This window comes from Tursiops truncatus, chromosome 16, assembly GCF_011762595.2.
Source record: "Tursiops truncatus isolate mTurTru1 chromosome 16, mTurTru1.mat.Y, whole genome shotgun sequence".
Classification (NCBI taxonomy): Eukaryota; Metazoa; Chordata; class Mammalia; order Artiodactyla; family Delphinidae; genus Tursiops; species Tursiops truncatus.
In genome coordinates this window covers 40,662,977-40,676,950 of record NC_047049.1, presented here as the reverse complement: position 1 = coordinate 40,676,950, position 13,974 = coordinate 40,662,977, and the positions used below count along the sequence as shown (strand labels likewise).

At 33.9% G+C, this 13,974-nt stretch overlaps 1 protein-coding gene across 8 annotated transcripts in view; it reads left to right on the top strand.

The window, feature by feature from the left end:
- Nucleotides 1–13,974, top strand: part of PCDH15 (protocadherin related 15) — a 727,135-nt gene that overhangs the window by 611,108 nt on the left and 102,053 nt on the right. For all 8 annotated transcript variants that reach the window (XM_033841882.2, XM_033841881.2, XM_073793727.1 and 5 more), the window contains 2 exons: nucleotides 9,637–9,746; nucleotides 11,918–12,058. In XM_033841882.2, coding sequence (XP_033697773.1) covers nucleotides 9,637–9,746; nucleotides 11,918–12,058 — 251 coding nt within the window. The remainder of the gene's footprint in view (nucleotides 1–9,636; nucleotides 9,747–11,917; nucleotides 12,059–13,974) is intronic.

Sequence of the window (13,974 nt, the reverse complement as noted above, 5' to 3'; positions counted from 1 at the left end):
TATGCAAATATTTAATGAGGTAAATGCCACATTTTGAATGATGATATAAAAACAGTAGCATTTTTAAAAATATTCAAAATGTCACACATTATTTCTAATTTTATAAAATTTACATCTCAAACTAAAAAATTATTCCAGGATTAAGGGGTTTTACATGAATATTTTATTTCTTTATTTTCATTTCTCAGTGTATCAAGTAGGTATCATAGAAAAAAAGAGGGAAAAATCAAATTGCCAATCAGACATAGTAAGCATAATGAATCTGTTTCTGGTAAATGGACATTTAAAATCTTTATCTAATGGATTCTAAATAATAAATTACCATATTTAAAGGGAAATGTTGATAAACATTTGTTTATTAAACAACCTCTTGTTTGTTAAAACAACCTCTCAGGCTTTTCAAAGTTTAATAACTAGGGATGCTGTATGGATAAAAGAACTGGGTAGGGGATATCTAGCTACAAATTTTTTTCCAGTTTTTTTTTTTTTTTTTTTGCTGTATGCGGGCCTCTCACTGTTGTGGCCTCTCCCGTTGCGGAGCACAGGCTCCGGACGCGCAGGCTCAGCGGCCATGGCTCACAGGCCCAGCCGCTCCGCGGCATGTTGGGTGTTTCCGGACCGGGTCACGAACCTGCGTCCCCTGCATCGGCAAGCGGACTCTCAACCGCTGTGCCACCAGGGAAGCCCCTTTCCAGTTTTATTGACATATAATTGACATGCACTATTGTATTCATTTAAAGTGCACAACATAATAACTTGATATATGCATGTATTACAAAATAACTACTACAATAAGTTTAGTTAACATCACCTCATATAGTTACAATTTTTTTTCTTATGTTGAGGACTTTTAAGATCTACTCTTTTAGCAACTTTCAAACATACAATATAGTATTTTTCACTGTAGTTGCCATGCTGTACCTTCATTCCCAGAACTTACTTGTCTTATAACTGGAAGCTTGTACCTTTTGACCACCTTCACCCAGTTCCTCACCCCCCACCTCCCACCTCCCACTTCTGGCAGCCACCAATCTGTTCCCTGTTTCTGTGAGTTTGTTTTTTTTTTTTTTTTTTTTAGTTTCCACATATAAGTGAGGTCATACAGTATTTGTCTTTTTCTGATTTATTCCACTTAGCATAATACCCTCAGGGTCCATCCATGTTGTCACAAATGGCAGGATCCCCTTCTTTTTTATGACTGAGTAATACTTCACATATTTACATATATATATAAAATATATATCATAATAAAAACTAAATCTAGAATTAATATATTAATTACAACTTCTTTAGCAAAAACTTAAATGAAAATGAAATACCCCCACTTCCTAAAATAATGTTGAATTTATCTGTCTTAAGGTATTGAATACTTAATCCATCTTAAGATATATATCCTCCTACCTAGATGGCATGATTGTAAATGTTTATTGTCTTTCTAGGGTATGAATAACACTTAATGAAAAATGATTTATCTCTTTCTTTCTTAGAAATTCTAGCAGAATTTGAACGTCTATTTTTATTATGCTATTTTTGAGGTAGTACATTCATGCAACTGTTAAAAGTAGAATTGAATTGAAATATTAAATGCTCTACCAGAGTATCTGTTTTTCTTTTTTGATGTTATGTGTATGACTACACTAATATATTTCAAGATTCTATGGTGACTCATTAGGTAAGAAATAGTTTCTTACCTAATGGCATAGAGTCTAGTGGAATCAATAGAAAACAACAAATAAAAACATTAGAGAGCCTGTTTCAGAAGTTTACTGTCATGCCCTTCAAAAAGTCCAAATGTACAGATTCATCTATAAAGGAGAAAAGAAACACTCTTTTTTTTAACGTCTTTATTGAGGTATAATTGCTTTACATGGTTGTGTTAGTTGCTGCTGTATAACAAAGTGAATCAGTTATATGTATACATATATCCCCATATCTCCCTCCCTCTTGCGTCCCCCTCCCACCCTCCCTATCCCACCCCTCTAGGTGGTCACAAAACACTGAGCTGATAAATAAGCCAAAATACAAAACTGTTTTCTCAGAGGTTGTTATTAAGTATATAAAGACCTACATCACAGCCTATTTTTAGTAAGTAAATCAATTAGCCAGAAATGAATATGCCTGGTCTAGTCATTCATCAGACCATGCAGCCCGCTGATTCCACTTACAGATACTTTGTTGGTATTTGGGAAATATAAAATATAAATAGTGCATGCCATGTTTACTACTGAACTTTTAACCAGATATCTGGTTTTAATGTATTTACTACATTTTACTGTAACTGTTTACACAACTATCTGGTTTGCTTGTGAAGCTATAAACTCCATGACTGCAGAATTCACTTCCTCTATCCTGTCTTTGTGTCTTTATTGCCTAGTGGATGTCAGGCACATGGTATATGTTCAGTAAATATTTATTGAATGAATGGGTAAACCTCTATGCATAAAATCATTACATTTTAAGTGATTTTGTTGTTGTTTAAGTCTCAGAGTCAGCCTATACCAATCCAGCCTATACCAATACCAGCCTATACCACAGTAGTTGTTTTTGAATGAAACCCCAAAAAGTCTATGAATTTAAAGCTGTAAAGACAGTAAAAAGAAAAATATTATCCCCGTTTCAGATATAAAATTGATGTGATTGAGAACTGAAAAGGGAAAATCAGAGTGCATAAAACATAGTCTATAATATTAGCCAAGATAGATATTAATAAGTATTCCAGTTTTATTTTTATTGTGTCTACTGTCTATGAGACAAAGCTACACATCATTATAATATTTAAGCTAAACTTCCAGAAGCGTAGCTTATAAAGTGATATATTAATGATGGCTATAATTTATGGAGTACCTACCACATGCTAGGTGTAAGGAAAACTTTTTGTATGCATTATATCCTTTAGTGAACTCAGCAATCTTCTGATCTAGTTAATGTCCCCATTTTACAAATAAAGAAATAAGATCAGGGAAACTAAGAATTTTCCCAAGGTCACATAGCTAGTAAATATGAGAGCCATAATTCAAACTCAGAGCTATTAGAATCTGAGGAGAGTGTTCTTAGCTTAATTCTAGTCTGTGAAAGGACATTCACTGCTGTAGAAGTAAGCACTAAAGGTTGGTGACTAGAGTGAGGGAAGCAAAGACAGGAAGGCAGCAGGGAGAAAGTCCATTATTCCCCAAAGACATGATTTCAAACCACTCCTATCTGAATCACCTGGGGACCTTTTATAAATGATAGTCCTGGATCTGACTGTATGGACCTACTAAATGGGAATCTTTAAGCATGATGCAAAAGTCTGAAACTTTAATAAGTTATTCAGCTAATTTTTACAGTTTAAAGTTTTAGAGCCAATAGCTAAGAAAGATTAAACTCTATTAATTCAAACAGTAAATCAGTCAATCTATCAATCAAACAAACAGATTGCAGATTTAGCTTTCAAGTAGTTTTCTGAACTTGAGAAAGTGCTTACTACTCAGGACCTCAGTTTTCTTGTCTTCCAGACAGGGTCACTTCATGGATCTGAATAGAAGCAAAACTCTTAACAATAGTAAGTTCACTTCAGAAAAGATGTAAAAAAACAGTGTCTAACCATTGGTCTTTCATTCATTTTCTTATCTACAATCCATCCTAAGAACTGTAGGAAAGCTGGCATCTCTCTCCTGCTTCATGTCTTTTTTAGACTGTTTTTCTCAGTTAAATATGTCAAATTAGATCACCCTGATGCAATTACTCCAAGGTTACAAATAGCAGGAGTTCCAGTGGGTGTTGTTTTTCCTTCCCATTTTCATTAAATTCCCTCATAGTAGATATAAAATCAGTTCCTAAATTGGCACTGATTCGCAAATATATTGAATTCGGACATGTCAAAATAAATTAATTTGTCTCTCAGTAGAAAGAAAGCAATACAGCCAGATTGAATCCCAGTGAAATTTTATAGCACTTATTTACAAATACTTTTATATCCTAAACTGCACAGCATTTAAAAATTAGGAGCTTTATGCAGCACATATAACATTTACTTTTACTGCTACTTCTTAAAACCAATGATAAAAGTAAATTTTAAATTGTAGAATAATTCTTTCATTTTATATTTATACTGTAAAACTGGGGCTAACCTTTGGAAACCACACATTCTGTTATTTTAGTATTGTCATTATTCAGATGACTCAGATACATTAAAATATTTAATTGATAGATTTATTGTAATCTATATTTTCCAAAAAATCAATTTTAAATGTTAAACAGATATCTATGAATTAGTTTATACATTCATAAGAAAATTATGGTATATGTGTTTTGCATATAAATTCTGTAGCAGTTAACTTTTCTAGGTCACAGTTACTTTATTTGCAAAAATGTATTTCTAAACAACAGATTTGGAGTTATTTTGATCAACTTTCTTCTTACTAAAGTGCACCTATTTGTAGTACATTTATGATTCAGCAATAAAACATATCAAACCACAAAAAGACATGGGGGGTGGCTTAAGTACATATTGCTAAGGAAAGAAGTCAGGCCCCAAAGACTACATAGTATATGATCCCAACTATATGACCTTCTGGAAAAGGCAAAAGTATACAGACAATAAAAAGATCAGTGGTTGCCGGGTATTTGGGTGGGGGTAGGGGGACAAATAAATGAGGAACAGGAGATTTTCCATCACTGAAACGATATTCTGTATGACACTGTATGTAATGGTGGATATATGACATTATACCTCTGTCCAAACCCGTAGAACATAAAGAATGAAACCTCATGTAAACTATGACCAAAGTGCTGCCTTTGAGGGATAAGTAGTAGCCAGTGCTGCCATCTGGAATATGTCAGGACATGTAGGTATTAAACCCAATTCAGATCAAGCTTTGTGAAAGAACCTTTAGTGAAGGTCCTTCCTTAAGGCATTTTAAAGATGTAAAACCACTTGTAAAAGTCACTCCAAGGCTCCAAAGTCCATGTCTGTTTAAAATATACCATTTTCTTTAGCATCCTCTTCGCAACCCTTTTCTGGGGAAAGGGAATCCAGTAGGTCTTTTGACTCTTAAGCTTCATCAGTAAGTCTATATATTTTCACTAGTGAGCCCTAGCTCTTTCAAGTGTCTTTTATTGTAAGAGGGCTTTTTCTCAATTATATTGGCAGTAAATCTGGCTTTAAAAAGTAGAATTCTTGAATTTCAGATTCCAAACAACTATTAGTTTTGAATTAGTTATTAAAAAGTTAAATTGGAAGAGGGTTAATGATACATTGTTTATTATAAAATGGATAAAGTGCAACTACAATTATGTGAATTGATAGCAAGAGAAAAAAAATTGTTTAAAAAAAGTGGCAAAAAAAAGTGGCTTATGAGGAATCATTTATTTGACTATAATTCTTTGCTTCTGAAATTAATCAATAGATTTTGATTGTATTCTACAGGAAGAAGGGGAATGATAAATCACATTATATCAGACTCAGAATGGTAGAATTGGAAAATACTTTACAAATAGTTTACTCTAAAAATCATAAATTGTCAGCCCACAGATCAAACCAAGTCACGTGATGCTTTAAAAAATAAATTTCGTTGGATACCAAAATGTAAAAGTTCATAGAATTTACATAAAAATTTGAATTTCCTTTTTCCATTTTAAAATCACTCTGGACTTGCATTATTGCATGCTGATTATCCTTATTAAATAGAGTATGTAGTGTCCAATTCCTTTCCACCCCTTTCCCCATTAATTTATTCCCAACCCATTTTATTTAACTTTCTTATCTTTTTATCCTCTCTAACATCTGATTTTATGGATCCTGATTTAAACCAACTCCTTCATCTTATATTCAAGTTATATGTGACTCCAAAGGGAATATGTAATTTGCCCCATCATGTAACTTGTACTTTCCAGGGCATAAAACAAAAATAAAATGGGCCTTCCCTGGCAATAAAATAGAAAAGAATTGAAATTTTGTAATCTAATGCTCATTATCATAAAGGTTGATTTAAATCTAGCCAGGAGAAAATTGCTTTTTTTTTTTTTTTGTGGTTTGCGGGCCTCTCACTGTTGTGGCCTCTCCCGTTGTGGAGCACAGGCTCCAGACGCGCAGGCTCGGCGGCCATGGCTCATGGGCCCAGCCACTCAGCAGCATGTGGCATCCTCCCGGACCGGGGCACGAATCCGTGTCCCCTGCATCGGCAGGCAGACTCTCAACCACTGCACCACCAGGGAAGCCCAGAAAATTGCATTTTTATAGTATGTTTTGATTCTGGTAGAAAGAAGTATGTTGGAACAATTAAGACAAAGGTTAATGAGATATTTTGTCTAGAAGTAAATCTGTTTTAAACATTTACTAACAAAAAGAAGTTTAAATGTTTTTAGTGGTGGGCGTAGGATTTGAATTCCTTCTTAAACTATGTCAGTTGCTTTTTCCAGTGTTAATCATTTTCATCCTGATTGTACAAAAATATGCATAAAATATTTTATTTTTAAAGTTTAAAATGAAAGATGGCATTTTTATAATGTTAAAGCTGAAGGCATATTAGCTGCAGACTTTATATTTGTATACTTTATAAGGATCAAGAGTTCATTATGAAATAATTATGGAAAGTATAAAATTTAGCTCTTATCTCACATAGTAACAAGATAGGTGAGTAAACAATTTAAACAGCTTCTATTTCCACAAAAAGAAATCCAGTATATGAAAATCATCACAGAATATGACTAACATATGTTTTCTTATATCACACTTAAGTTGTATGAAATTTGATCTGTCGTTAACAATTCATTGCTCTAATATCCAAGCCATGTGTATTAGTTGTCTATTGCACCATAATAATACTACTGCAAATGTAATGAGTTCAAACAACACACTTATTATCTTGAAGTTTCTGTAGGCCAGGAAATTGTTGGCTGTGTCCTCTCTTTCATAGTCTCACACAGGTTTTAGTCAAGATGTTGGCCAGGGCAAGAATCTCACTTGAGGCTTGACTAGAGAAGGGTCTACCTCCAAGCTCATGTGGTTGTTGCTAGGATTCAGTTCCATGTGGGATGTTTTACTGAGGGCCTTAGTTGCTTGCTGATTGTTGGTCAGAACTCACCATTCCACGTCTCCACTCACTTCATTAAATCCAGCAAGGGAAGTAGTCAGAGTCCGCTAGCAAGAAGTTACAAGTTATAATCTAATATAACATAGTCACTGAAGTGACATCCCATCTTGTTTGCTGTATTCTGTCCATTAGAAACAAGTCACAGTCTGCCCCTCCTACAAGAGGAGATACACAAGGGTAGGAATACCAAGGTGAGGATCCTACTGTGTTTCCATGACTCTTTAATTTTAACCCTTTCCAGGTTTAATGATTTCACAATCACCAAGGTCAACCACTAGCCAATGTTGCAAACAACAATTAGTCTTAATGTCTGTTTATAATCTAAAATATCATAGAAAAAGATATCTATTCATAATCCATCAAAACTAACCTTAGTGTCACTCTTCGAAGTGCCTTCCTTTTTGTGGTAGTCTACTGTCATTTTAGGTTCAAAATTACCAAAGGCATCCTTATTTCACTAAACTGACACTGTGACGATGCCTAGGTAAATTGCTTATAAAATATAATTGTGTTACCTCAGATATCTTTCTTTAGAAGTCTGCTTAGGTAAATGTATCCTTTTCTTATCTAAATATTTTTTTATTCTTTGGGACTCTTTTGATTGCAAGTGATTGAAATACTAGATAAAGGAGAATTTATTGTTTTAGTAACTGAAATGATGAGTTTACCTAGCTTCAAGTATAAAAGCATTTAGATTACTAGTCAAAGTGTACAGGATGTATTTTCAACCTTTAGTTATTTCATTTGTGTTGCTTTATTATCAGAAAGAACCCCCTCATAGGGAGAAACATTAATATTCTAGTCAATAACAACAAAAAAACTTTTTTTTTTTTGGTTACAGTAACATTCTTGGACAAGACTTTCATTGGGTTTGCATGAAACATTTACCACACATGAACATACAGCAAAGCAAAATAAAGTGCTCTCATTGGCCAGAGCTGGGTAGTGTGTCTATCGATATACCTGGGGGATTGGGTCAGTTCTACCCAAACCATTTAGACTAACAATGAAGGAGGTATGGTTATCCAAAGCAATATCTGGATGCTATTAACAAAAGAAGGCAGAAAATATGCAGAGAAGTAAAATTAAACAAACAAATAAATAAATAGATAAATACTTTATAATTTTCATTAAAAAATTATACAGGTTAGTTCTTACTCTTTGTCAAGAAATAGTTATTGACCATTCACTGGAGATATGGACCACCATTAGGTGCTATAACATCTGTCTGTAAGATAGATCATTTTACATTTAGGTAATTTTAGTCTATCAAGTATATGGAGTACAGTGGCAAAGAACATAGCATTTTGGACAAGATGTTTAAGAAGGATTGTATGTAATTAATTTTTCAGACGGTATTTGTAGCTCAGAATTTGTTATAAAAGGCTTCATGTAAGCACAATATAATTGTGTAATGTAATCTAGATTAGAAGAACTGAGAAGATGGAGATAAAAATGAAGGGTAATATTAAGAGTAAGTATTACAAGATAAAAGGCCATGTGAAAGAGTGTCAGTAGGATTTATCTTATCAGTTTGAGGAAAGAGGCTAAAGCTTATAGAAATCAGATGGGTTAGATAGATTGGACTATAAAAAGATTCGGAGATGTTAAAACTTTATATTTAAGAATTTTCTAAATCTGTTGGAGTTGGATGATATAAGTATGTGAATTGTAAGAGTGAGATTGTTTGCATTAGTTTATGAAGATAAAGTTATAATAGCCTAGTCACAGTGACCAATATTGCAAAATAAAATGGATATTTTGAGAATGAGATACTGTGTTGTTGAAAATTTATTTTTAAAATTAAACAAGTCATGCAAACTATTATATATAGGATGGATAAACAACAAGGTCCTACTGTATAGCACAGGGAACTATATTCAATATCTGTGATAAACCATAATGGAAAAGAATATGAAAAAGACTATATATGTATAACTGAGTTACTTTGCTGTACAGCAGAAATTAACATAACATTGTAAATCAACTATAATTCAAAAAAATTTTTTAAATAAATAGATAAATAAAATTAAGAGTCATAGTACTGGGGGAATAATATGGTTACAGTTAAGTAAAATAAGTGAATTCAAAAGAAATATTAATTTTGTGATTCCATCCATTCAAATACGTTTAGTACAGTTAAAGTTTAAAGTAGAGCAGGATAAGGACTAGACTAAAAAGAGATATCTGGAGGCCATTTGCTTAAATATGCTAATATTACCAACATAAAAGCAATATTTTTCTTTAGCAACTTGAGATAGCAAACTGTATCTACCTATTGCATTCTGTCCAGAAGTTGAGACAAGTAAAATGAATTTTATACAATTTTTGGCAGATAATAAAGTAGTAATATACGTGTGACAAGACATTCTTAACAAAGAACATTTGCATAATTTTGAACATAGGGCTGGAGTCTGAATGTGTTACTTTGTTGAAAAGTTCAAAAAATAGTATTATTCAAATAAACACAAATGCACAAAACTAACATATTCTATTATTAAATTCAAAACTCCATCATGACAAAATGGACAAGAAAAATAAATTATCTTCTCTAAACCTGCAGACCGCCTCCAGTAAGTGAACTTGCAACCAGAGGGACTACGGTTGGTGTAATTTCTGCTGCAGCCATCAATCAGAGTATTGTGTACTCCATTGTTGCAGGAAATGAAGAGGGTGAGTATATGTTTAGTCTGTGTTTTCATCATAAAACAATAAACTTAGATTTGGAATAAATTTCAGATTTAATTACTCTTTACCCTATTTTTCTAGTAAGATGTGTCTGACTTAAATGTAACTATGTGCTGAATCTGATTAAAAATCCAGTTATATTGACAAATGCTATTTATTTCCCCTAGGGAATACTCAATATCCAATTCTGAAAGTGTTCCCCTCCCCCTGAATTAGGGATATTTTAATAACGTGTTCAAAATTAATGCATACTTTCAGCTTTTGGTCATAATCATAGCCTGCAGTAGTCTCTGGCCACTGTTTTGTGCCATCCACAGCCCTTACCCCATGTCATACATTAACTAATCCTGAAGAAATTTTAGGAACAGAAATAACTGTGAATGCCCAAAGAGCCACATCCATGATAAAAAGCCTTTTGTATGAGTCCTCAAACTGTCAAATCAAACATATAATCAACAGTTGTAAGTAAATAAATAATTTGAGTTTTGTCTACCATCACTTTTCACTGAGAATGGAATGGTTTGCTAACCTGTGGGAATAAGTTCCTAACTCAGTTTTTCAATTTGCATATTGATTATTTGTTTCACCTATGACCCACAGGTTAGTTGTCCTCTGGTTTTCCCTTTTTATGAGTTAAATGGTCTGGCATGTTGTAGGTGGTAAAAAAACAAACAAACTAAAAACCCAGTTAATATACATTTAAAAAACACATGCATATTCAATATTAAACGAATGAATGTTAATGTTGTAAAGCAGTTTGCAAGGAAATTATAAAAGCTGTTTTCAAGTATTTCAGTGACCAACCATTACTGGAAATTACTGCCCCTGAAGCAAGTGCTCAATGTAGTACTTTTCTTATTGTCTTTGTTTCTCCTGTGCTGTTATGCCTCCTCTCCAAATATTACTGACTTTCCTTTTTCCTTGAACTTATAACATCTGACTGAAGCTAAGATTTCTGAATCTGTTCTTATAATTTTTTCTGTAATTCTATCTGTTCTCTTCCTTGAAGTTAGCAAAGTGGCTCTACTTATTACCCACACTCCACCACAATGATTCTTTTTACATTCAATTTATTTGCTTATCAATTTATTCAACTAATATTTATTGAGCATCTATCATGTACTCAGTACCTTCTAGCTACTTAGGATAGAGCAGTGAACAAAATAGACAGATCCTTGCCCTCATAGAATTTATCAATCCAATGAGAGGAGATAGTAACAATTATTAAACAATTATTAAGTTAATAAACATATAGTGTTTAGGTAGTGATAAATGCTGTGGAGAAAACCAGAGTGAGGAAAAGACAGAGAGAGTGAAAGAGGTGGGGTATTACAAAGGTTGCCAGTGTGCCCTGCCCTTCACTCAAATATATATGACCAAATCTATTTTAATAAATAGACTTCAGGGGCTTCCCTCGTGGCGCAGTGGTTGAGAGTCCGCCTGCCGATGCAGGGGACACGGGTTCGTGCCCCGGTCCTGGAGGATCCCGCATGCCACGGAGTGGCTGGGCCCGTGAGCCATGGCCGCTGAGCCTACGCGTCCGGAGCCTGTGCTCGGCAACGGGAGAGGCCACAACAGTGAGAGGCCCGCGTACCGCAATAAATAAATAAATAAATAAATAAATAGACTTCAGGGCAAAATATTTTAAGATATTTAGAATAATAAATAATATTTTCTAAATAATCAACATATGAAATTATCTGTTTGTTCTGTTTGTTCCCTCTCACATTCTTACAAAACACTAAATCTGCAGGATAATAAGATGCATTACATCATAAAAAGTATAATAATCCAATAAGGTCATAAAATAATTGCTTAAACAAAATTAAATGGATTTCTTTAAAACAAAATTTCTAGAAGCATTTAGTGTGGCAGAAGATTATGTGTATCTACGGTGAGGGAAATAGTATGCATTGTTTCAGATTTAATTGACCATAGAAACATCAATTTCCAGGAGAATCTCAAAAAAACTTGAATTTCAAAACATGCATTTAGGGAAACACTGATGTTGATAATTTCAGGAACTGGAACAGAGTTTCCAAAGCCAGCATTTTGTAACTCTTATATGTGTTTTAAAAATCACAGTGCTTTTTAAAGAGAATTATTTTCCCTTACAGTGTGAAGAGAGTAACCAAGGAATTGTGTTTTAATTCTAGATAAGTTTGGAATTAATAACATCACGGGTGTAATCTATGTGAATGGCCCTCTGGATTATGAGACAAGGACAAGCTATGTACTTCGAGTCCAAGCTGATTCCCTGGAAGTAGTCCTCGCCAACCTACGTGTTCCTTCAAAAAGTAAGTTGTATTACTTAAGGATTTTACAAGAATTTTATGGTGTTTTTATTTATTTTCTAATGAAATACATATGTCTAAATAAAATCCTCAGTGGAGAAGGTAGAAAGATCATTAACACTCAAAGATGACTGCCCATTCATTTTAAGATCTGATATATGACAATGCAGAGAATGACTTCATACTTCTTAAATGTCAAGGTAATAACACAATGTTTTCAAATTTTGTGCAGTCTTACTGGAATGCCATCATTATTGGTGTATGTTGCATAGAAACCTTATTCTTAATTACACTGGGTAGTTATGGCTAACCCCTTGGAATGTATATTGTTAAGGGGCACATGATTACCATACATTTCCTGAATTGTGTGGCTTCTGGTACTTTGTATTTTCTTAGAGCAGAGGAAAATGCATCTTAAAAAGAGTGACTAACATTTATCATAATGTTAGCATTATACTTAATTCACACCCATTTCTAGGAAATGAGATTTATTATCCCCATTTTACAAAGACAAGAAAAGGTTAAGTGATTTTTCAAAAAAAATGTTACTGTCAGTAAATGAAAAGTGGGAGATTTAAGCTATCTTTTGACTCCAAAATCTTTCTTCAGCATTTTGGTATAGTGTAGTTTACCCATACAGCGAACCAAGTAAAAGCCAATTTGTGAAGGGGACCAGCATAGATTCTGAGAGATGTTACTGGTAATGGGATAAACACTGTTCTTTTCCATCCATTGAGATAATACTCCTTTGCACATTAAGCAATCCATCTTTTTGTAACTTAACATTGTCATATATCAGCTGTTATAATGAATGGGAAATTTTTTAAAATCTAGAAAACCCAGGAAAACCTGATTTAATTTAACTACTAGCAGAATAGAGGCCCAGAGAAAGTATAAATAACAAAACAGGGTATGAAACATTTATATTTTACTCTGGGCCCATTTCTGGACATACTCTCACAGCACTCCATCAATCAGCATCTTTAAAACAGGAAAGAGGATAAAAGAAGAGACCCTGAGAGCCAGAGCAAGAGTACCCATATGAATGCCAGAGAGAGAGAGAGAGCACCCCAGCAGGATGAGAAGAGTGAGCAAGGTGGGAGTGAGAGGCAAAAGATGTGCTACAGAGTTTTCTGTATCAGTTCAGCAATTGATGATCATAAAAATAAATCACTTCTGTTCATGTATTTCAAATCTCACTTACAGATCTAAGGTAGAGGCCTGCACAGTTGTTTGTAAAAGCACAACCAAATCATTGGAAAAATCAGATTATATACAGTGTGTCTGTGGAATTACAGGAATTAAACTGTCTTCAGTGATTATGCATCACTTACATAATTGTTTAAAAATAGCAGACCAGGGGGCTTCCCTGGTGGCACAATGGTTGAGAGTCCGCCTGCCGATGCAGGGGACACGGGTTCGTTCCCCGGTCCGGGAAGATCCCACATGCAGCGGAGCGGCTGGGCCCGTGAGCCGTGGCCTCTGAGCCTGCGCGTCTGGAGCCTGTGCTCCACAACGGGAGAGGCCACAACAGTGAGAGGCCCGCGTACTGCAAAAAAAAAAAATAGCAGACCAGTTATTTGAGTTTTTAAAATCTTTAAACTGCAAGCAATTACATTTTTATAAAATATAGAGGACACTTACAATTTACAATTCAATTGTAAATTAAATTGACTAAACCAGGAGTTGAAAGGTTAGAGTAGTTCTAAATTACATAGTGTAAACTACCTTATTGCAAATAAAAGTAAATGTAAAAGTTAATTGAAAACCATTTGTCATCTTTCTTTGAAACAAACAGAAAGTTAGAATTAGAAAAAAAAATTTGCCAAATATTTAAGTTGTAGACCCTAGCATTTTTCAAGAAATAGCTCTGATTTCTAGGCATAAAGACATATTGATGTTTCATATGTGAGTATAGT